This window comes from Carcharodon carcharias, chromosome 14 (assembly GCF_017639515.1).
Source record: "Carcharodon carcharias isolate sCarCar2 chromosome 14, sCarCar2.pri, whole genome shotgun sequence".
In the NCBI taxonomy this organism is placed as follows: domain Eukaryota; kingdom Metazoa; phylum Chordata; class Chondrichthyes; order Lamniformes; family Lamnidae; genus Carcharodon; species Carcharodon carcharias.
Window position 1 is genome coordinate 122,723,121 of NC_054480.1, and position 21,923 is coordinate 122,745,043.

At 51.0% G+C, this 21,923-nt stretch overlaps 1 protein-coding gene across 1 annotated transcript in view; it reads right to left on the minus strand.

Annotated features, from left to right (window-relative positions):
- The window catches only part of LOC121287107 (cartilage oligomeric matrix protein), a 116,752-nt gene that overhangs the window by 37,218 nt on the left and 57,611 nt on the right, over window positions 1-21,923 (minus strand). Inside the window, exon 6 of the mRNA XM_041204655.1 lies at window positions 6,042-6,119. Within this exon, the coding sequence (XP_041060589.1) occupies window positions 6,042-6,119 (78 nt within the window). The remainder of the gene's footprint in view (window positions 1-6,041; window positions 6,120-21,923) is intronic.

Below are 21,923 nucleotides of genomic sequence, written 5' to 3' on the forward strand. Positions count from 1 at the left end.
GAACCCAGTGAGAGTGAGAGAAGCAATGGTGGTAGACACAAACCCTTCTTGATGGCCTTTTTGATGGCACTTCTGTGCTCCAGCATGTACAGGTAGGCAGAAGAGGGAGCATAGGGACATTGTGATGCGTACTCTTGTCTCTCCCACAGGCAGTATTGGGGGTGGCACCACAGAGGGCATTGGAGCCAGAAGAGGCCTCAGAGGAAGAGCACAATCTGACACATCAGTCCAGCGCACACTTCACCAGTACAGGTACCCTCTACCTGTGGGACATGTTGTGTGGTCAGAACAGGTGGCACCTGTTAGTGAACTTGGTAAACACAGGCAGGAGCGGGTGACAGAGTCAGTGACAGCTGTGGTCAGTCCCCAGTGGAGGGACAAGGAAAAGTGCAACAATGCTCAACTCCACACAGGTATTGGACCTGGGCGGCCATCAGCAAAACAGCTCCTTATCGAGCAGCAGCAGGAAATGTGTGGATGTCTCTCAGAAACCATTCACTGTCACGTGTAGGAAGGAGAAGTCCATCCATGGCATGACTGGAGTCTTTGTCTCTGGCATATGAGTGCATGGCCTCTCCATTGAGAAAGTTGTGACCCACATGGAGTGACTTATGCATCAGAGCATCAAGTGGATACAGGGGGCTTCCACAAATCTCATAATGGCATCACCCTTCTAAATGTTGAGCGCTATATTAGGGTGATGGTTCAGAGATGCTTGCAGCCATAGCCAGGTATCGGTTCACGCCTGGTAAGCAGTGGATTTGAGCCAAGGTATGGATGGCTGAAAGAGAGGGGAGCTCATCACAAGACTCCCAGCTATGATGGTGGCCCCTCAGCCCCTCTGACCATGAGACGACCACTGCTTCCTACCCTGATGACAGAGGCTACCCCTCCACAGATGCTGGTGTCTCAGTCTGTGCTGGGCCTCTCAAGAGCTCCACAATCCAGAGGTTGTCCATCACAGGGTATCTGAAGCACCAGAACAGCAAGGCCAGCAGGCTGGCTCTACATCAGCTCCATGCACAGGGGAGTATAGTGTAGTAGCAGCTAGAAACAAAATCATTAATGCACAAGGGGTCTCACACTATTGCCTTTATTTCATGTGTATGGTACTGCGTGTGGGGCATTGTGTGTATGGTACTGCGTATATGGTACTGTGTGTTTGGCACTGTGCACATGGTTTTGTGCATGTGGTACTATGCGTGTGGTACTATGTCTGGTACTGTGTACATGGAATTGTGCATGTGGTACTGTGTGTTTGGCACTATGAGTATAGTACTGTGTGCTTGGTACTGTGGGTATGGTACTATGCGTATGGTACTGTGTATATGATATTGTGTGTATGGTACAGTGTGTTTGACACTATTTGGTACTGTGTGTATGCTACTGTGCATATGGTACTGTGTATATGATATTGTGTGTATGGTACTGCATGTATGGTACTGTGTGTTTTGTACTGTGTACATGGTACTGTGTTTGGCACCTGTATTTGGTACCGTGTATATGATACTGTGCATGTGGTACTGTGTGTTTGGTACTATGTGCTTGGTACTGTGTGTGTGGTACTGCATGTTATGGTACTGTCTGTTTGGTATTGTGTGCATAGTACTGTGCACTTGGTACTTTGTGTTTGGTACTGTGTATGTGGTACTGTGTGCTAAGTACTGTGTTTGGTACTGTGTGCATGGTACAATGTGTGTGGCACTGTGTGCTCGGTACTGTGTGCATGGTACTGTGCACTTGGTACTTTGTGTTTGGTATTGTGTGTGTGGTACTGTATGTATGGTGCTGTGTGTTTGGTACAGTGTGTGTGGTACTGTGTGCTTGGTACTTTCTGTTCGGTACTGTCTGTGTGGTACAATGTGTGTGGCACTGTGTGCATGGTACTATGTGCTTGGTACTGTGTGTTGGTACTGCATGTTTTGTACTGTATGTATGGTGTTCTGTGTATGGTACTGCATGTATGGTACTGTACATATGGTACTGTGTGCTTGGTACTATGTGTTTGGTACAATATGGTACTGCATGTTTGGAACTGTGTGTTTGTATCAGTGCGCTTGGTACTGCGTGTTTGGTACTCTGTGTATGGTACTGTATGTATGGTGTTGTATGCTTGGTACTATGTGTTTGGTACTGCGTGTTTGGTACTGTATGTATGGTGTTTGTGTTTGGTACTGCATGTATGATGTTGTATGCTTGGTGCTGTGTGTTTTGTACTGTGTGTGTGTGGTACTGTAACTCAGGGGGTGATGGTGGCATGGTGGTAATGTCACTGGGCTAATAATCCTGAGGCCCAGGCTGATGTTTTGTGTACAGGGGTTCAAATCCCACCACAGCAACTGGTGGGATTTAAATTCAACTAATTATCTGGAATTGGGAAGCTAGTAGAGTGGCATGGTGGTGCAGTGGTTGGCACATCCTGACCTGGGATGTTTGTCTGTGTGAAGTTTACACATTCTCCCCCTGTCTGTGTGGAGTTTGCACATTCTCCCCGTGTCTGTGTGGAGTTTACATGTTCTCCCCGTGTCGTGTGGAGTTTACACGTTCTCCCCGTGTCTGTGTGGAGTTTACACGTTCTCCCCGTGTCTGTGTGGAGTTTACACGTTCTCCCCGTGTCTGTGTGGAGTTTACACGTTCTCCCCGTGTCTGTGTGGAGTTTACACGTTCTCCCCGTGTCTGTGTGGAGTTTGCACGTTCTCCCTGTGTCTGTGTGGAGTTTACACGTTCTCCCCGTGTCTGTGTGGGTTTCCTCCAGGCCTCCAGTTTCCTGCCAATGTCCAGAGATGTGGATTGGCTACAGTAAATTGGCTACAGTAAATTGTCCCTCAGGATGTTTGTGGAGTCTCAAGTGTACGCTGCCTAGCACCCATTGACTGTCGGATAGGCTCTGGCTCCCCACAGCCCTGAATTGGATAAAGCAGTTGTGAAAGGTGAAAGGCTATTCTCTGTAATAGCGACCATGAAATATGATTGATTGTTGTAAAAACCCATCTGGTCCTTTAGGGAAGGAAATCTGCCGTCCTTACCTGGTCTGACCTACATGTGACTCCAGACCCACAGTAATGTGATTGAAATGGTGTGACAAGCAATACAATTCAAGGGCAGTTAGGGATGGGCAACAAATGCTGGCCTAACCAGAGATGCCCACATCCCTTGAAAGAATAAGCAAAAAAACTGGCTGATGGGGAGACTCAGCTGGGTGTAATGTGGATGAGGTTTTCGCTGCAATGCAGCCTCAGCATCTACTGTGCACGGCATCTGGATACACTTTCCGTTTATTCTCCTCATCTGAGGAGAAAGCAACACTAAAGTGAACGATCCTGCACCAGTTTAACTGCTCTCTGCTGGGTCAGGTTGTGCAAAGAGCAGCAGATCACTATGATACAGTAGACCCTTGAGAGTCAGTGTTGGAGGGAACCCCAGAGCAGTGTAAATACCTGAGGACCATTTTCAGAAGGTCAATTACCTGCTAAATGGTTGCCCTTATAGTCGGATGTCTGTGACTGAATGTTTCTTCCACCTTAGCAGTGATGCTAGCAGCAATGTCTTCAGAGCCCCTTGTCACCCAGGATTTATCCACAAAGACTATCTATTGCAGTGAATAATTCAGCTGCCTGGGAATGTCATGTCAGCATATCTAACACATTTGAAGGATTCTTTTGCATTGGTTGCACATGATCTGCACATGGACAGAATAGAACCCCCTCCCTATTGGTGACATTGTCTGGATTGCTCTGAGGAGCCTTGATGGCCACACGTCTGGTGCAGTCAGACCTCCTGAAGCTGAGGGAATCCTAGTGCCAAAGCTACAGCCCATTTGGTCCAACTTGCCTTATCAGTCTGGCACCGTCAATACTCTCCTGCACCGCCACCGCCCCCCCCCACCCCCCCTTGCCCCTCCCCACAGACAAGGCATCCATCACCTGCCTTATTTAACAATGAGTAGCAGATTGTGAGATAGCATAAATGTCCCCACCCCAATCCCTACCACGTGGTCACCTTCACAGCTGGAGCACAAGTCTTCAGTCCTATTGCCGGAATGCCAGGGCCCATAGCCTTTGCAGTATCCAGTGCCTTCAGCTGTTTCTTGACATCATGTGGAATGAATCAAATTGGCTGAAGACTGGCATCTGTGATGCTGGGGACCTCCGGAGGAGGACAAGATGGATCATCCACTCGGCACTTCTGGCTGAAGATTGTAGCAAATACTTCAGCTTTATCTTTTGCACTCTCTGCTCTTTCCTCATTGCAGTTCATGGGCCTCAAAAGCTCTGCTACCTGTGCAAAATAATTGTTAATGATCCCCTACTCCCCCCCTTAACAATCTCAATCGGATGCCTGCTACCTGCAGACCACCCCCCTTGGCCCCAGAACCCCATTCCCACTCCTTGCTGCAACTGGGAAATTCACCCTGCAGCTGAAGTATGTTGGAAAGCCATCTTATTCATTACATTCTTCCAATTCTCCCTCCCCTTGCTCCCAGCCCCCTCACCACAGCTTTGTCTCCACCCTCCATCCCCACAGGGCTGTGAAAATTCAGCCCTTTTTGTCCGTCTTTGATTCATTCTTTATGCCCTGAGGCACTTTGCTCCTCTCTTCAGCAGCCAGAGCCCAATACAAGCTTTGCACACGTGATTATTTACCCAGCATGGGGCTAGACTCTGAGCCATGGCAGGTTATTCAACCATGTGTGCGTCACAGTCCAGTCTGAACTTGTCCTCGTCCAACCCGCAACTCACCAGCTGGAGTCACTGACCTGGAGCAGGGACTCTGGCTCATTGACCCGGCACTCAGGCACTGAGGACAAGTCTCACGCTCAGCATGAAAATGCCCTCACACTCACTCACACTCACTCACACTCAGCCCTCACACTCACACTCACACTCAGCCCTCACACTCACTCACACTCACATTCAGCCCTCACACTCAGCCCTCACTCACTCACACTCAGCCCTCACACTCTCACTCACACTCAGCTCTCACACTCAGCCCTCGCATTCACTCACACTCAGCCCTCACACTCACTCACTCACTCACACTCAGCCCTCACAGTCACTCACACTCAGCCCTCACACTCATGTTCAGTCCTCATACTCACAGTTACACACACACACACACACACACATACTCACCCCTCACACTCAACCCTCATACTCACACTCAGCCCTCAGGTTCACTCACACTCACAGTCAGGCTTCACACTCAGCCCTCAAGATCACACTCATTCAAAATCAGCCCTTACACTCACACTAACCCTCAGACTCACACTCACTCACACTACACCCTCACAGACTCACTCATACTGACTTACTGTCAGCCCTCACACACTCACTCTCAGCCTTCTTACACTCAGGATCCCACTCAGCCCTCACTCTCACTTACTCTCAGCCCTCACATAAAAAACCCTCAGAGACTCACACACTCAGCCCTCATGCACTCACTTACACTCACTCAGCCCTCACATACTCAGCCCTCATACTCACTCACACCCAGTCCCCACACTGACTCACGCTTAGTCCTCACACTCACTCACATTCTGCCCTCACACATTCACTCATAATCACACTCAGCCCTCACACTCACTCATACTCAGCTTGCACACTCACTCACATGTATACTCACTCACACTCATACTCACACACATACTCATTCATACCCACTCACACTCACTCACACTCAAACTCACACACACATGCATACACTCATACTCACTCATACCCACACACTCACTCACACTCAAACTCACACACTCACATGCTCATACTCACACACTCATACTCACTCATATTTACTCACACTCTCACACACACTCATAATCACACTAATACTCACTCACACATACTCACACACACTCATACTCACTCACACTCACACACATACTCACTCACACTTGTACTCACTCATACTCACTCACACTCACTCATGCTCAGCGTGACTCCTCAATGCTCACTGCCAGTGCTCTCTCAATGATTTCTGGGCTGTTCTGCTCCAACCGGCCCAGTAAAGTTCAGAGCACAGAATGATATTGCTGTTGTTCTTACTGGAATGTTGATGCAGTCCGAATTTGGATCACAGCCGCCATTATCACCATCCTCACACTCGTTGATGTCAATGCAAATCTGAAAAGAGAGAGAGAGTGAGTGAGTGAGTGAGGGAGTTCCAGATTAATAGTATCTCACACACACACACACACACACACACCTCACCCCTCCCATCACCCCACACTCACTTCCCCATTGCTCCTAACTCCCTCACCAACCCCCCACGCCCCCTCATCTTCCCAAGCTCCCACACATTCAGCCCTCACACTGCAGTGAAACAAGACCCCAGTCCCACTACAGGATCAAACCTAACCCACTGTCAGGGGTTTAGTATGTGAGGGCTTCGTGTAAGTCAGGGTGAGGGCTGAGGGTGAGTGTGAGGGCTGAGTGTGAATGAGTATCAGGGCTGAGGGTGAGGGCTGAGGTTGAGTGAGTATCAGGGCTGAGTGTGGGGGCTGAGTGTGAGGGTGAGGGCTGAGGGTGAGTGTGAGGGCTGAGTGTGTTTGAGTGTGAGTGAGTATCAGGGCTGAGTGTGAGGCTGAATGTGAGGGTGAGGGTGAGTGTGAGGGCTGAGTGTGAATGAGAATCAGGGCTGAGTGTGAGGGCTGAGTGTGAGGGTAAGGGCTGAGAGTGAGTGAGTGTGAGGGCTCAATATGAGTGAGAGTGAGGGCTGAGTGTAAGTGAGTGTGAGGGCAATGCGAAAGTGAGTGTGAGGGCTGAGTGTGAGTGAGGGCTGAGTGTGAGTGAGGGCTGAGTATAATTCAGTGTGAGGGCTGAGTATACATGAGTGTGAGGGTTTAACATAGTTGAGTGTGAGGGCTGAGTGTGAGTGTGAGGGCTGAATGTGAGTGAGCATGAGGGCTGAGGGTGAGTGAGCATGAGAGCTTAGCGTGGTTGAGTGTGAGGGCTGAGTGTAAGTGAGTGTGAGGGCTGGTTGTGAGGGCTGAGTGTGAGTGAGTGTGAGGGCTGAGTGTGAGTGATTGTGAGGGCTGAGTGTAAGTGAGGGTGAGGGCTGAGTGTAAATGAGTGTGAGGGCTGAGTGTATGTGAGAGCTGTGTGTGAGTGAATGTGAGGGCTGAGTATGACAGGTGTGAGGGCTGAGTGTAAGTGAGCATGAGGGGTGAGTGTGAGAGCTGAGTGTGAGTGTGAGGGCTGAGTGTAAGTGAGGGTGAGGGCTAAGTGTGAGTAAGCGCAGGAACGGAGTGTGAATGTTGAGTGTTAGGGCTGAATGTGAGGGCTGAGTGTATGTGAGTGTGAGGACTGAGTGTGAGTGATTGTGAGGGATGAGCGTAAGTGAGGGTGAGGGCTGAGTGTAAGTGAGGTTGAGGGCTGAGCGTAAGTGAGGGTGAGGGCTAAGTGTGCGTGAGCGCATGAACTGAGTGTGAAGGCTGATTGTAGGTGAGAATGCGGATGTTTATCAGTGAGTGTGAGGGCTGAGTGTGAGGGCTGAGTGTGAGTGAGTGTGCGGGCTGAGCGTGAGTGAGTGTGCGGGCTGAGCGTGAGGTCTGAGTGTGAGTGAGTGTGCAGGCTCAGTGTGAGGGCTGAGAGTAAGTGAGTGTGAGTGCTGAGTGTGAGTGTGTGTGAGTGCTGAATGTAAGTGAATGTGAGGCTTGTGTGTGAAGGCTGAGTGCAAGTGAATCTGATGGCTAAATATGAGTGAGGTTGAGGGCTGAGCTTGAGTGAGTGTGAGGGTTGATTGTAGGTGACTGTGTGGATGATTGTCAGTGAGTGTGAGGGCTGAGCATGAGAGAGTGTGACAGCTGAGTTTAAATGAGGGTGAGGGCTGAGTGTAAGTGAGTGTGAGGGCTGAGTATGAGGGCTGAGTGTATGTGAGTAGAGTATGAGTGAGTATGAGGACTGAGTCGAATTGAGTGTGAGGGTAAAGTGTGAGTGAGTGTGAGGGCTTAGCGTGGCTGAGTGTGAGTGAGTGTGAGGGCTGAGTGTATGTGAGTGTGAGGGCTGAGTGTGAGTGAGTGTGAGGGCTGAGTGTATGTGAGTGTGAGGGCTGAGTGTATGTGAGTGTGAGTGCTGAGTGTGAGTGAGTGTGAAGGCTGAGCGTAAGTGAGGGTGAGGGATGAGTGTAAATGAGTGTGAGGGCTGAGTGTATGTGAGAGCTGAGTGTGAGTGAATGTGAGGGCTGAGTGTAAGTGAGTGTGAGGGCTGAGTGTATGTGAGAGCTGTGTGTGAGTGAATGTGAGGGCTGAGTATGACAGGTGTGAGGGCTGAGTGTAAGTGAGTGTGAGGGCTGAGTGTAAGTGAGGGTGAGGGCTGAGTGTGAGTGAGCGCATGAACTGAGTGTGAAGGCTGATTGTAGGTGAGAATGCAGATGTTTATCAGTGAGTGTGAGGGCTGAGCATGAGAGGGTGTGACGGCTGAGTTTAAATGAGGGTGAAAGCTGAGTGTAAGTGAGTGCTGAGTGTGAGGGCTAAGTGTGAGTGTATGTGGGGACTAAGCGTGAGTGAGGGCGGAGTGTGAGTGAGTGTGAGGGCTGAGTGTGAGTGATGGTGTGGGCTGAGTTTAAGTGAGTGTGAGGGCTCAGTTTAAGTGTGGGTGAGGGGTTAATGTGAGGGCTGAGTGTGAGTGAGTGTGAGGGCTGAGTGTGTGGGCTGAGTGTAAATGAGCGTGACTGCTGAATGTGATGGTTGAGTGTGACTAAGTGTGAGGGCTGAGTGTGAGTGAGTGTGAGGGCTGAGTGTAAGTGAGTGTGAGTGCTGAGTGTGAGGGCTGAGCGTAAGTGAATGTGAGGGCTGAGTGTAAGTGAGCATGAGGTGTGAGTGTGAGGGCTGAGTGTGAGTGAGTGTGAGGACTGAGCGTAAGTGAGCCTGAGGGCTCAGTGTGAGTGATTGTGAGTGCTGCATGTGAGTGAGTGCGCGGGCTGAGTGTAAGTGAATGTGAGGGCTGAGTGTAAGTGAGCATGAGGGGTGAGTGTGAGGGCTGAGTGTGAGTGAGTGTGAGGACTGAGCGTAAGTGAGCCTGAGGGCTCAGTGTGAGTGATTGTGAGCGCTGCATGTGAGTGAGTGCGCGGGCTGAGTGTAAGTGAATGTGAGGGCTGAGTGCAAGTGAGCTGAGGGCTAAAAGTGAGTGAGTTTGATGTGTGAGTGTGAGAGAGTCTGAGCACTGAGTATAGGTGAGTGTGCGGCTGATTGTCAATGAGTGTGAGTGCTGAGTGTGGGAGAGTGTGAGGGCTGAGTGTGAGTGAGTATGAGGGCTGAGTGTAAGCGAATGTGCGGGCTGAGTTTAATGGGTTTGAGGGCTGAGTATGAGTGAGGGTGAGTTCTGAATGTAAGTGAGGGTGAGTACTGAGTGTGAGTGTGAGGGTTGAGTTTGAGGGCTGAACATGAGTGAGTGTGAGGGCAGAGTGCATGTGAGTGTGAGGGCTGAGCATGAGTGAGTGTGAGGGCTGAGTGTAAGTGAGGGTGAAGGCTGAGTGTGAAGGATTGTGGGGGCTGAGTGTAAGTGAGAGTGTGGGCTGAGGGTGAGGGTGAGGGCTTAATGTCCATGAGTGTGAGGGCTGAGTGTAAGTGAGAGTGAGGGCTGAGTGCAGGTGAATCTGAGGCTAAATGTGAGTGAGTTTGAGGTCTGAGCGTGAGTGAGTGTGAGGGCTAAGTGTAGGTGAGTGTGTGGGCTGAATGTCAGTGAGTGTAAAGGCTGAGTGTAAGTGAGTGTGAGGGCTGAGGGTAAGTGAGTGTGAAGCATGAGCGTGAGGGCTGATGTGAGTAGGCTTAGTGTGAGTAAGTGTGAGGGCTGATTGTGAGTGACGGGTTGACTGTGAGTGAGTGTGAGGACTGAGTGTAAGTGAATGTGTGGGCTGAGAGTTTAAGTGAGTGTGAGGGCTGAGTGTAAATGAGTGGGAGGGTAGGTGTGAATGAGTGCACGGGCTGAGTGTAAGTGAATGTGCGGGCTGAGTGTAAGTGGGTTTGAGGGTTCAGTATGAGTGAGGGTGAGTTCTGAATGTAAGTGAGGGTGAGTACTGAGTGTAAGTGAGTGTGAGGGTTGAGTTTGAGGGCTGAACATGAGTGAGTGTGAGGGCAGAGTGCATGTGAGTGTGAGGGCTGAGCATGAGTGAGTGTGAGGGCTGAGTGTAAGTGAGGGTGAAGGCTGAGTGTGAATGATTGTGGGGGCTGAGTGTAAGTGAGAGTGTTGGATGAGTGTGAGGGCTGAGTGTAAGTGAGAGTGAGGGCTGAGTGCAGGTGAATCTGAGGCTAAATGTGAGTGAGTTTGAGGTCTGAGCATGAGTGAGTGTAAGGGCTGAGTGTAGGTGAGTGTGTGGGCTGTATGTCAGTGAGTGTAAAGGCTGAGTGTAAGTGAGTGTGAGGGCTGAGGGTAAGTGAGTGTGAAGGCTGAGCGTGAGGGCTGAAGTGTGAAGGCTTAGTGTGAGTAAGTGTGAGGGCTGAGTGTGAGTGAGGGTGAGGGCTGAGTGTAAGTGAGCCTGAGGGCTGAGTGTGAGTGATTGTGAGTGCTGCAAGTGTGTGATTGTGAGGGCTGAGTGTGAGTGAATATGAGGGATGATTGCAAGTGAGTCTGAGGGGCAAATGTGAGTGAGTTTGATGTGTGAGTGTGAGATAGTGTGAGGGCTGAGTATGGGTGAGTGTGAGGGCTGAGCGTAAGTGAGGGTGAAGGCTAAGTGTGAGTGAGCGCATGAACGGAGTGTGAAGGTTGAGTGTTAGGGCTGAGTGTGAGTGAGTGTGAGGGCTGAGTAGAAGTGAGTGTGAGAGCTGTATGTGAGTGAGTCTGAGGGCTGAGTGTAAGTGAGTTTGAAGGCTGAGTGTAAGTGAGGATGAGGGGTGAGTGTGAGTGAGTTAGAGGACTGAGTGTGAGGGCTGAGTGTGATTGAGTGTGAGGGTTGAGCGAGTGAGCATGAGGGCTGAGAGTAAGTGAGTGTGAGAAATGTGTGTGAGTGATTGTGAGCCTGAGGGCTGAGTGATTATGAGCGCTGCATGTGAGTGATTGTGAGGGCTGAGTGTAAGTGAATGTGAGGGATGATTGCAAGTGAGTCTGAGGGGCAAATTTGAGTGAGTTTGAGGTGTGAGTGTGAGATAGTGTGAGGGCTGAGTGTGAGTGAGTGTGCGGCTGATTGTCAATGAGTGTGAGGGCTGAGCGTGAGAGAATGTGACGGCTGTGTTTAAGTGAGGTGTTTACTGAGTGCAAGTGAGTGTGAGGGCTGAGTGTGAGGGCTGAGTGTCAGTGAGTGTGCGAGGTGAGCATGAGGGTTGAGTGTAAATGAGTGTGAGGGCTGAGTATGAGGGGTGAGTGGGAGTGAGTAGATTATGAGTGAGTGTGAGGACTGAGTCAAATTGAGTGTGAGGGTTAAGTGTGAGTGAGCATGAGGGCTTAGCGTGGCTGAGTGTGAGTGAGTGTGAGGGCTGAGTGTGAGTGAGTGTGAGAGCTGAGTGTATGTGAGTGTGAGGGCTGAGTGTGAGTGAGTGTGAGAGCTGAATGTATGTGAGTGTGAGGGCTGAGCATAAGTGAGGGTGAGGGCTGAGTATGAGTGAGTGTGAGGGCTGAGTGTGAGTGAGTGTGAGGGCTGAGTGTATGTGAGTGTGAGGGCTGAGTATGAGTGAATGTGAGGGATGAGCGTAAATGAGTGTGAGGGCTGAGTGTATGTGAGAGCTGTGTGTGAGTGAATGTGAGGGCTGAGTATGACAGGTGTGAGGGCTGAGTGTAAGTGAGGTTGAGGGCTAAGTGTGAGTGAGCGCATGAACTGAGTGTGAAGGCTGATTGTAGGTGAGAGTGCGGATGTTTATCAGTGAGTGTGAGGGCTGAGCATGAGAGGGTGTGATGGCTGAGTTTAAATGAGGGTGAAGGCTGAGTGTAAGTGAGTGCTGAGTGTGAGGGCTAAGTGTGAGTGTATGTGGGGGCTGAGCGTGAGTGAGGGCTAAGCGTGAGTGAGGGCGGAGTGTGAGTGACTGTGTGGGCTGAGTTTAAGTGAGTGTGAGGGCTCAGTTTAAGTGTGGGTGAGGGGTTAATGTGAGGGCTGAGTGTGAATGAGTGTGAGGGCTGAGTGTGTGGGCTGAGTGTAAATGAGCGTGACTGCTGAATGTGATGGTTGAGTGTGACTAAGAAAAAGGGCTGAGTGTGAGTGAGTGTGAGGGCTGAGTGTGTTTGGCTGAGTGTAAATGAGCGTGACTGCTGAATGTGATGGTTGAGTGTGACTAAGTAAGAGGGCTGAGTGTGAGTGAGTGTGAGGGCTGAGTGTAAGTGAGTGTGAGTGCTGAATGTGAGTGAGATTGAGGGCTGAGTGTGAGGGTTGAGTGTGAGTGTGTGTGAGGGCTGAGCCTGTGTGAGGGCTGAGTGTGAGTGAGTGTAAGGGCTGAGTGTGAGGGCTGAGTGTGAGTGATAGTGTGGGCTGAGTGTAAGTGAGTGTGAGGGTTGACTGTGACTGAGTGTGAGTGTGAGTGCTGGGTCTGAGGGCTGAGTGAATGTGAGGGCAGAGTGGGAGTGAGGGTTGAATGTGAGTGTGTGGGTGAGGTTGAGTACTTAGTGTCATTGAGAGTGAGAGCTGAGTGTAAGTGAGCATTTGGGCTGAGTGCAAGTGAGTGTGAAGGCTGAGTGTGAGGGCTGAGTGTGAGTGAGTGTGCGAGCTGAGCATGAGGGCTGAGTGTGAGTGAGTGTGCAGGCTCAGTGAGGGCTGAGAGTAAGTGAGTGTGAGGGCTGAGGGTGGGGGCTGAGTGTAAGTGAGTGTGAGGGCTGAGTGTAAGTGAGTGTGAGTGCTGAGGGTGGGGGCTGAGTGTAAGTGAGTGTGAGGGCTGAGTGTAAGTGAGTGTGAGTGCTGAGTGTGAGTGTGTATGAGTGCTGAATGTAAGTGAATGTGAGGCTTGTGTGTGAAGGCTGAGTGCAAGTGAATCTGATGGCTAAATATGAGTGAGGTTGAGGGCTGAGCGTGAGTCAGTGTGAGGGTTGATTGTAGGTGACTGTGTGGATGATTGTCAGTGAGTGTGAGGGCTGAGCATGAGAGAGTGTGACAGCTGAGTTTAAATGAGGGTGAGGGCTGAGTGTAAGTGAGTGTGAGTGCTCAGTGTGAGGGTTGAGTGTAAATGAGTGTGAGGGCTGAGTATGAGGGCTGAGTGTATGTGAATAGAGTATGAGTGAGTATGAGGGCTGAGTTTATGTGAGCAGAGTATGAGTGAGTATGAGGGCTGAGTTTATGTGAGTAGAGTGTGAGTGAGTATGAGGGCTGAGTCGAATTGAGTGTGAAGGTGAAGTGAGTGAGCATGAGGGCTTAGCGTGGCTGACTGTGAGTGAGTGTGAGGGCTGAGTGTATGTGAGTGTGAGGGCTGAGTGTGAGTGAGTGTGAGGGCTGAGTGTATGTGAGTGTGAGGGCTGAGTGTGAGTGAATGTGAGGGCTGAGTGTATGTGAGTGTGAGGGCTGAGTGTAAGCGAATGTGCGGGCTGAGTTTAATGGGTTTGAGGGCTGAGTATGAGTGAGGGTGAGTTCTGAATGCAAGTGAGGGTGAGTACTGAGTGTAAGTGAGTGTGAGGGTTGAGTTTGAGGGCTGAACATGAGTGAGTGTGTGGGCTGAGTGTAAGTGAGGGTGAAGGCTGAGTGTGAATGATTATGGGGGCTGAGTGTAAGTGAGAGTGTGGGCTGAGGGTGAGGGTGAGGGCTTAATGTCCATGAGTGTGAGGGCTGAGTGTAAGTGAGAGTGAGGGCTGAGTGCAGGTGAATCTGAGGCTAAATGTGAGTGAGTTTGAGGTCTGAGCGTGAGTGAGTGTGAGGGCTGAGTGTAGGTGAGTATGTGGGCTGAATGTCAGTGAGTGTAAAGGCTGTGTGTAAGTGAGTGTGAGGGCTGAGGGTAAGTGAGTGTGAAGGCTGAGCATGAGGGCTGATGTGCGTAGGCTTAGTGTGAGTAAGTGTGAGGGCTGATTGTGAGTGATGGGTTGACTGTGAGTGAGTGTGAGGACTGAGTGTAAGTGAATGTGTGGGCTGAGAGTTTAAGTGAGTGTGAGGGCTGAGTGTGATTGAGGGTGAGTTCTGAATGTAAATGAGGGTTTGTGCTGAGTGTAAGTGAGTGTGAGGTTGGGGTGTGAGGGCTGAGCATGAGTGAGAGTGAAGGCTGTGTGTAAGTGAGGGTGAGGTCTGATTATGAATGATTGCGAGAACTGAGTGTAAGAGAGTGTTTGGGGTGAGGGTTGAGTGCGAATGAGGGTGAGGGCTGAGTGTGGGAGAGTGTGAGGGTTGAGTGTGAGTGAGTATGAGGGCTGAGTGTAAGCGAATGTGCGGGCTGAGTTTAATGGGTTTGAGGGCTGCGTATGAGTGAGGGTGAGTTCTGAATGCAAGTGAGGGTGAGTACTGAGTGTAAGTGAGTGTGAGGGTTGGGTTTGAAGGCTGAACATGAGTGAGTGTGAGGGCAGAGTGTATGTGAGTGTGAGGGCTGAGCATGAGTGAGTGTGAGGGCTTAGTGTAAGTGAGAGTGAAGGCTGAGTGTGAATGATTGTGGGGGCTGAGTGTAAGTGAGAGTGTGGGCTGAGGGTGAGGGTGAGGGCTTAGTGTCCATGAGTGTGAAGGCTGAGTGTAAGTGAATGTGTGGGCTGAGAGTTTAATTGAGTGTGAGGGCTGAGTGTGATTGAGGGTGAGTTCTGAATGTAAATGAGGGTTTGTGCTGAGTGTAAGTGAGTGTGAGGTTGGGGTGTGAGGGCTGAGCATGAGTGAGAGTGAAGGCTGTGTGTAAGTGAGGGTGAGGGCTGAGTATGAGGGCTGAGTGGGAGTGAGTAGATTATGAGTGAGTGTGAGGACTGAGTCGAATTGAGTGTGAGGGTTAAGTGTGAGTGAGCATGAGGGCTTAGCGTGGCTGAGTGTGAGTGAGTGTGAGGGCTGAGTGTGAGTGAGTGTGAGAGCTGAATGTATGTGAGTGTGAGGGCTGAGCATAAGTGAGGGTGAGGGCTGAGTATGAGTGAGTGTGAGGGCTGAGTGTGAGTGAGTGTGAGAGCTGAGTGTATGTGAGTGTGAGGGCTGAGCATAAGTGAGGGTGAGGGCTCAGTATGAGTGAATGTGAGGGATGAGCGTAAATGAGTGTGAGGGCTGAGTGTATGTGAGAGCTGTGTGTGAGTGAATGTGAGGACTGAGTATGACAGGTGTGAGGGCTGAGTGAAAGTGAGGTTGAGGGCTAAGTGTGAGTGAGCGCATGAACTGAGTGTGAAGGCTGATTGTAGGTGAGAGTGCGGATGTTTATCAGTGAGTGTGAGGGCTGAGCATGAGAGGGTGTGATGGCTGAGTTTAAATGAGGGTGAAGGCTGAGTGTAAGTGAGTGCTGAGTGTGAGGACTAAGTGTGAGTGTATGTGGGGGCTGAGCGTGAGTGAGGGCTAAGCGTGAGTGAGGGCGGAGTGTGAGTGACTGTGTGGGCTGAGTTTAAGTGAGTGTGAGGGCTCAGTTTAAGTGTGGGTGAGGGGTTAATGTGAGGGCTTATTGTAAGTGAGTGTGAGTGCTGAGTGTGAGGGCTAGCTATGAGTGAGTGTGAGTGAGGGTTGAGAGTGAGTGAGTGTGAGGGCTGAGTGGAAATGACTGGGAGGGTAGGTGTGAATGAGTGCGGGGGCTGAATGTAAGTGAGTGTGAAGGCTGAGGGTAAGTGAGTGTGAAGGCTGAGCATGAGGGCTGATTGTGAGTGACAGGTTGACTGTGAGTGAGTATGAGGAAATAGTGTAAGCGAATGTGTGGGCTGAGAGTTTAAGTGAGTGTGAGGGCTGAGTGTGATTGAGGGTGAGTTCTGAATGTAAATGAGGGTTTGTGCTGAGTGTAAGTGAGTGTGAGGTTGGGGTGTGAGGGCTGAGCATGAGTGAGAGTGATGGCTGTGTGTAAGTGAGGTTTAAGGCTGAGTGTGAATGATTGCGAGAGCTGAGTGTAAGAGAGTGTTTGGGGTGAGGGTTGAGTGCGAATGGGGGTGAGGGCTGAGTGTAAGTGAGTGTGAGGGCTGAGTTTGAGGGCTGAGTGCACGTGAATCTGCGGTCTAAGTGTGAGTGAGTTTGAGGACTGAGAGTGAGTGAGTGTGAGGGCTGAGCATGAGTGAATGTGCGGGCTGAGTGTAAGTGAGTGTGAGGGCTGAGTGTAAGTGAGCATGAGGGGTGAGTGTGAGGGCTTAGTGTGAGTGAGGGTGAGGGTTGAGTGTGGGTGAGCACGAGGGCTGAGTGTAAGTGAGTGTGAGTGCTGTGTGTGTGAGCTGAGTGTGAGTGTGAGGGCTGAGTGGGAGTGAGGGTTGAGTGTGAGTGAGCATGAGGGCTGAGTGTGAGTGTGAGGACTGAGTGTGAGGGCTGATTGTAATTGAGTGTAAGTGCTGAGTTTGAGGGCTAGGTGTGAGTGAGTGTGGGGGTTGAGATTGAGTATGAGGGGTGAGTATAAATGAGTGTGAGGGGTGAGTGTGAGGGCTGAGTGTAAGTGAGTGTGAGGGCTGAGTGAGTGAGGGTGAGGGCTGAGGGTGAGGGTGAGGGCTGAGCATAAGTGAGGCTGATGGCTGAGTGTGTGATTGTGAGCGCTGCATGTGAGTGATTGTGAGGGCTGAGTGTAAATGAATGTGAGGGCTGAATGCAAGTGATTCTGAGGGCTCTATGTGAGTGTGTTTGAGGTGTGAGTGTGAGAGAGTGTGAGGGCTGAGTGTGAGTGATTGTGAGCACTGCATGTGAGTGATTGTGAGCGCTGCATTTGAGTGATTGTGAGCGCTGCATGTGAGTGATTGTGAGGGCTGAGTGTAAGTGAATATGAAGGCTGAATGCAAGTGAGTCTGAGGGCTAAATATGAGTGTGTTTGAGGTGTGAGTGTGAGAGAGTGTGAGGGCTGAGTGTGAGTGAGTGTGAGGGCTGATTGTGAATGAGTGTAAGTGCTGAGTGTGAGGGCTAGGTGTGTGAGTGTGAGGGTTGAGAGTGAGTGAGTGTGACGGCTGGGTCTTAATGAGTGTGAGGGGTGAGTGTGAGGGCTGAGTGTGAGTGAGGGTGAGGGCTGAGTGTAAGTGAGCCTGAGGGCTGAGTGTGAGTGATTGTGAGTGCTGCAAGTGTGTGATTGTGAGGGCTGAGTGTAAGTGAGGTTGAGGGCTAAGTGTGAGTGAGAGCATGAACTGAGTGTGAAGGCTGATTGTAGGTGAGAGTGCGGATGTTTATCAGTGAGTGTGAGGGCTGAGCATGAGAGGGTGTGACAGCTGAGTTTAAATGAGGGTGAAGGCTGAGTGTAAGTGAGTGCTGAGTGTGTGGGCTAAGTGTGAGTGTATGTGGGGGCTGAGCATGAGTGAGGGCTAATCGTGAGTGAGGGCGGAGTGTTAGTGAGTGTGAGGGCTAAGTGTGAGTGACTGTGGGCTTAGTTTAAGTGAGTGTGAGAGCTCAGTTTAAGTGTGGGTGAGGGGTTAATGTGAGGGCTGAGTGTGAGTGTGAGTGTGAGGGCTGAGTGTGTGGGCTAAGTGTATATGAGCGTGACTGCTGATTGTGAGGGTTGAGTGTGACTAAGTGAGGGCTGAGTGTGAGTGAGTGTGAGGGCTGAGTGTAAGTGAGTGTGAGTGCTGAGTGTGAGTGAGATTGAGGGCTGAGTGGGAGGGTTGAGTGTGAGTGTGTGGGAGGGCTGAGCCTGAGTGAGGGCTGAGTGTGAGTGAGTGTGAGGGCTGAGTGTGAGTGACTGTGTGGGCTGAGTGTAAGTGAGTGTGAGGGCTGTGTGTGTGGGCTGAGTGTAAATGAGCGCGAGGGTTGACTGTGACTGAGTGTGAGTGAGTGTGAGTTCTGAATGTGAGTGAGTATGAGGGCAGAGTCAAAGTGAGCGTGAAGGCTGAGTGTAAATGAGTGTGAGTGCTGGGTCTGAGGGCTAAGTGAGTGTGAGGGCTGAATGGGAGTGAGGGTTTAGTGTGATTGTGTGGGGTGAGGTTGAGTACTTAGTGTCAATGAGAGTGAAGGCTGAGTGTAAGTGAGCATGAGGGCTGAGTGCAAGTGAGTGTGAGTGTTAAGTGTGAGGGCTGAGTGTGAGTGAGAGTTGAGAGTGAGTGAGTGTGAGGGCAGAGTCAAAGTGAGCATGAGGGCTGATTGTAAGTGAGTGCGTATGCTGAGTGTGAGGGCTAAGTGTGAGTGAGTGTGAGTGAGGGTTGTGTGAGTGAGTGTGAGGGCTGAGTGTAAGTGAGCATGAGGGGTGAGTGTGAGAGCTGAGTGTGAGTGAGTGTGAGGGCTGAGCGTAAGTGAGCCTGAGGGCTAAGTGTGAGTGATTGTGAGCGCTGCATGTGAGTGATTGTGAGCGCTGCATGTGAGTGATTGTGAGGGCTGAGTGTAAGTGAATGTGAGGGCTGAAGGCAGGTGACTCTGAGGGCTAAATGTGAGTGTGATTGAGGTGTGAGTGTGAAAGAGTGTGAGGGCTGAGTGTGAGTGATTGTGAGCACTGCATGTGAGTGATTATGAGCGCTGCATGTGAGTGATTGTGAGGGCTGAGTGTAAGTGAATATGAGGGCTGAATGCAAGTGAGTCTGAGAGCTAAATGTGTGTGTTTGAGGTGTGAGTGTGAGTGAGTGTGAGGGCTGAGTGTGAGTGAGTGTAAGTGCTGAGTGTGAGGGCTTGGCGTGAGTGAGTGTGAGGGTTGAGAGTGAATGAGTGTGACGGCTGGGTCTAATGAGTGTGAGGGGTGAGTGTGAGGGCTGAGTGTGAGGGCTGATTGTGAGTGAGTGTAAGTGCTGAGTGTGAGGGCTTGGCGTGAGTGAGTGTGAGGGTTGAGAGTGAGTGAGTGTGACGGCTGGGTCTAATGAGTGTGAGGGGTGAGTGTGAGGGCTGAGTGTGAGTCTGTGTGCAGGCTGAGTGTAAGCGAGCATGAGGGATGAGTGTGAAGGCTAGGTGTGAGTGAGGGTGAGGGCTGAGTGTAAGTGAGGGTGAGGGCTGTGTGTAAGTGAGCCTGAGGGCTGCGTGTGAGTGATTGTGAGCGTTGCAAGTGAGTGATTGTGAGGGCTGAGTGTAAGTGAATGTGAGGGATGATTGCAAGTGAGTCTGAGGGGCAAATGTGAGTGAGTTTGAGGTGTGAGTGTGAGTGAGTGTGAGGGCTGAGTGTAGGTGAGTGTGTGGGCTGTATGTCAGTGAGTGTAAAGGCTGTGTGTAAGTGAGTGTGAGGGCTGAGGGTAAGTGAGTGTGAAGGCTGAGCGTGAGGGCTGATGTGTGTAGGCTTAGTGTGAGTAATTGTGAGGGCTGATTGTGAGTGACGGGTTGACTGTGAGTGAGTGTGAGGGCTGAGTGTGATTGAGGGTGAGTTCTGAATGTAAATGTAGGTTTGTGCTGAGTGTAAGTGAGTGTGAGGTTGGGGTGTGAGGGCTGAGCGTGAGAGAGTGATGGCTGTGTGTAAGTGAGTGTGTGGGCTGAGTATGAATGATTGCGAGAGCTGAGTGTAAGAGAGTGTTTGTGGTGAGGGTTGTGTGTGAATGAGGGTGAGGGCTGAGTGTAAGTGAGTGTGAGGGCTGAGTATGAATGATTGCGAGAGCTGAGTTTAAGAGAGTGTTTGGGGTGAGGGTTGAGTATGAATGAGGGTGAGGGCTGAGTGTAAGTGAGTGTGAAGGCTGAGTGTGATTGAGGGTGAGTTCCGAATGTAAATGAAGGTTTGTGCTGAGTGTAAGTGAGTGTGAGGTTGGGGTGTGAGGGCTGAGCATGAGTGAGAGTGAAGGCTGTGTGTAAGTGAGGGTGAAGGCTGAGTGTGAATGATTGCGAGAGCTGAGTGTAAGAGAGTGTTTGGGGTGAGGGTTGAGTGTGAATGAGGGTGAGGGCTGAGTGTAAGTGAGTGTGAGGGCTGAGTTTGAGGGCTGAGTGCAGGTGAATCTGAGGGCTAATTATGAGTGAGTTTGAGGACTGAGAGTGAGTGTGAGGGCTGAGCATGAGTGAATGTGCGGGCTGAGTGTAAGTGAGTGTGAGGGCTGAGTGTAAGTGAGCATGAGGGGTGAGTGTGAGGGCTGAGTGTGAGTGAGGGTGAGGGCTGAGTGTAAGTGAGCACGAGGGCTGAGTGTGAGTGTGAGTGCTGTGTGTGTGAGTTGAGTGTGAGTGTGAGGGCTGAGTGGGAGTGAGGGTTGAGTGTGAGTGAGCATGAGGGCTGAGTGTGAGTGTGAGGACTGAGTGTGAGGGCTGATTGTAAGTGAGTGTAAGTGCGAGTTTGAGGGCTAGGTGTGAGTGAGTGTGGGGGTTGAGAGTGAGTATGAGGGGTGAGTTTAAATGAGGGTGAGGGCTGAGTGTGAGGGTGAGGGCTGAGCGTAAGTGAGTCTGATGGCAGAGTGTGAGTGATTGTGAGCACTGCATGTGAGTGATTGCGAGCGCTGTATGTGAGTGATTGTGAGGGCTGAGTGTAAGTGAATGTGAAGGCTGAATGCAAGTGAGTCTGAGGGCTAAATGTGAGTGTGTTTGAGGTGTCAATGTGAGAGAGTGTGAGGGCTGAGTGTGAGTGATTGTGAGCGCTGCATGTGTGTGATTGTGAGCACTGCATGTGAGTGATTGTGAGGGCTGAGTGTAAGTGAATGTGAGGGCTGAATGCAAGTGAGTCTGAGGGCTAAATGTGAGTGTGTTTGAGGTGTGAGTGTGAGAGAGTGTGAGGGCTGAGTGTGAGTGAGTGTGAGGGCTGAGTGTAAGGGATGATTGTGAGTGAGTGTAAGTGCTGAGTGTGAGGGCTAGGTGTGAGTGAGTGTGAGGGTTGAGAGTGAGTGAGTATGATGGCTGGGTCTAAATGAGCGTGAGGGCTGAGTGTGAGGGCTGAGTGTGAGTCTGTGTGCAGGCTGAGTGTAAGTGAGCATGAGGGATGAGTGTGAAGGCTGAGTGTGAGTGAAATTGAGGGCTGAGTGTGAGGGTTGAGTGTGAGTGTGTGCAAGGGCTGAGCCTGAGTGAGGGCTGAGTGTAAATGGGCGCAAGGGTTGACAGTGACTGAGTGTGAGTGCTGAGTGTGAGTGAGGGTTGAGTGTGAGTGAGTGTGAGGGCAGAGTCAAAGTGAGCGTGAAGGCTGAGTGTAAGTGAGTGTGAGTGCTGGGTCTGAGGGCTGAGTTAGCGTGAGGTCTGAGTGGGAGTGAGGGTTGAGTGTGTGTGGGGTGAGGTTGAGTATTTAGTGCCAGTGAGTGAGGGCTGAGTGTAAGTGAGCATGAGGGCTGAGTGTAAGTGAGTGTGAGTGTTAAGTGTGAGGGCTGAGTGTGAGTGAGAGTTGAGAGTGAGTGAGTGTGAGGGCAGAGTCAAAGTGAGCATGAGGGCTGATTGTAAGTGAGTGTGTGTGCTGAGTGTGAGGACTAAGTGTGAGTGAGTGTGAGTGAGGGTTGAGTGTGAGTGAGTGTGAGGGCTGCGTGTAAATGAGTGGGAGAGGTGAGTGCGAGTGAGTGAGCGGGCTGAGTGTAAGTGAGCATGAGGGCTGAGTGTGAGGGCTGAGTGTGAGTGAGTGTGAGGGCTGAGCGTAAGTGAGCCTGAGGGCTCAGTGTGAGTGATTGTGAGCGCTGCATGTGAGTGAGTGCGCGGGCTGAGTGTAAGTGAATGTGAGGGCTGAGTGCAAGTGAGCTGAGGGCTAAAAGTGAGTGAGTTTGATGTGTGAGTGTGAGAGAGTCTGAGCACTGAGTATAGGTGAGTGTGCGGCTGATTGTCAATGAGTGTGAGGGCTGAGTGTGAGTGAGTATGAGGGCTGAATGTAAGTGAGGGTGAGTGCTGAGTGTAAGTGAGTGTGAGGGTTGAGTTTGAAGGCTGAACATGAGTGAGTGTGAGGGCAGAGTGTATGTGAGTGTGAGGGCTGAGCATTAGTGAGTGTGAGGGCTGAGTCTAAGTGAGAGTGAAGGCTGAGTGTGAATGATTGTGTGGGCTGAGTGTAAGTGAGAGTGTGGGCTGAGGGTGAGGGTGAGGGCTTAGTGTCCATGAGTGTGAGGGCTGAGTGTAAGTGAGAGTGAGGGCTGAGTGCAGGTGAATCTGAGGCTAAATGTGAGTGAGTGTGAGGGCTGAGTATA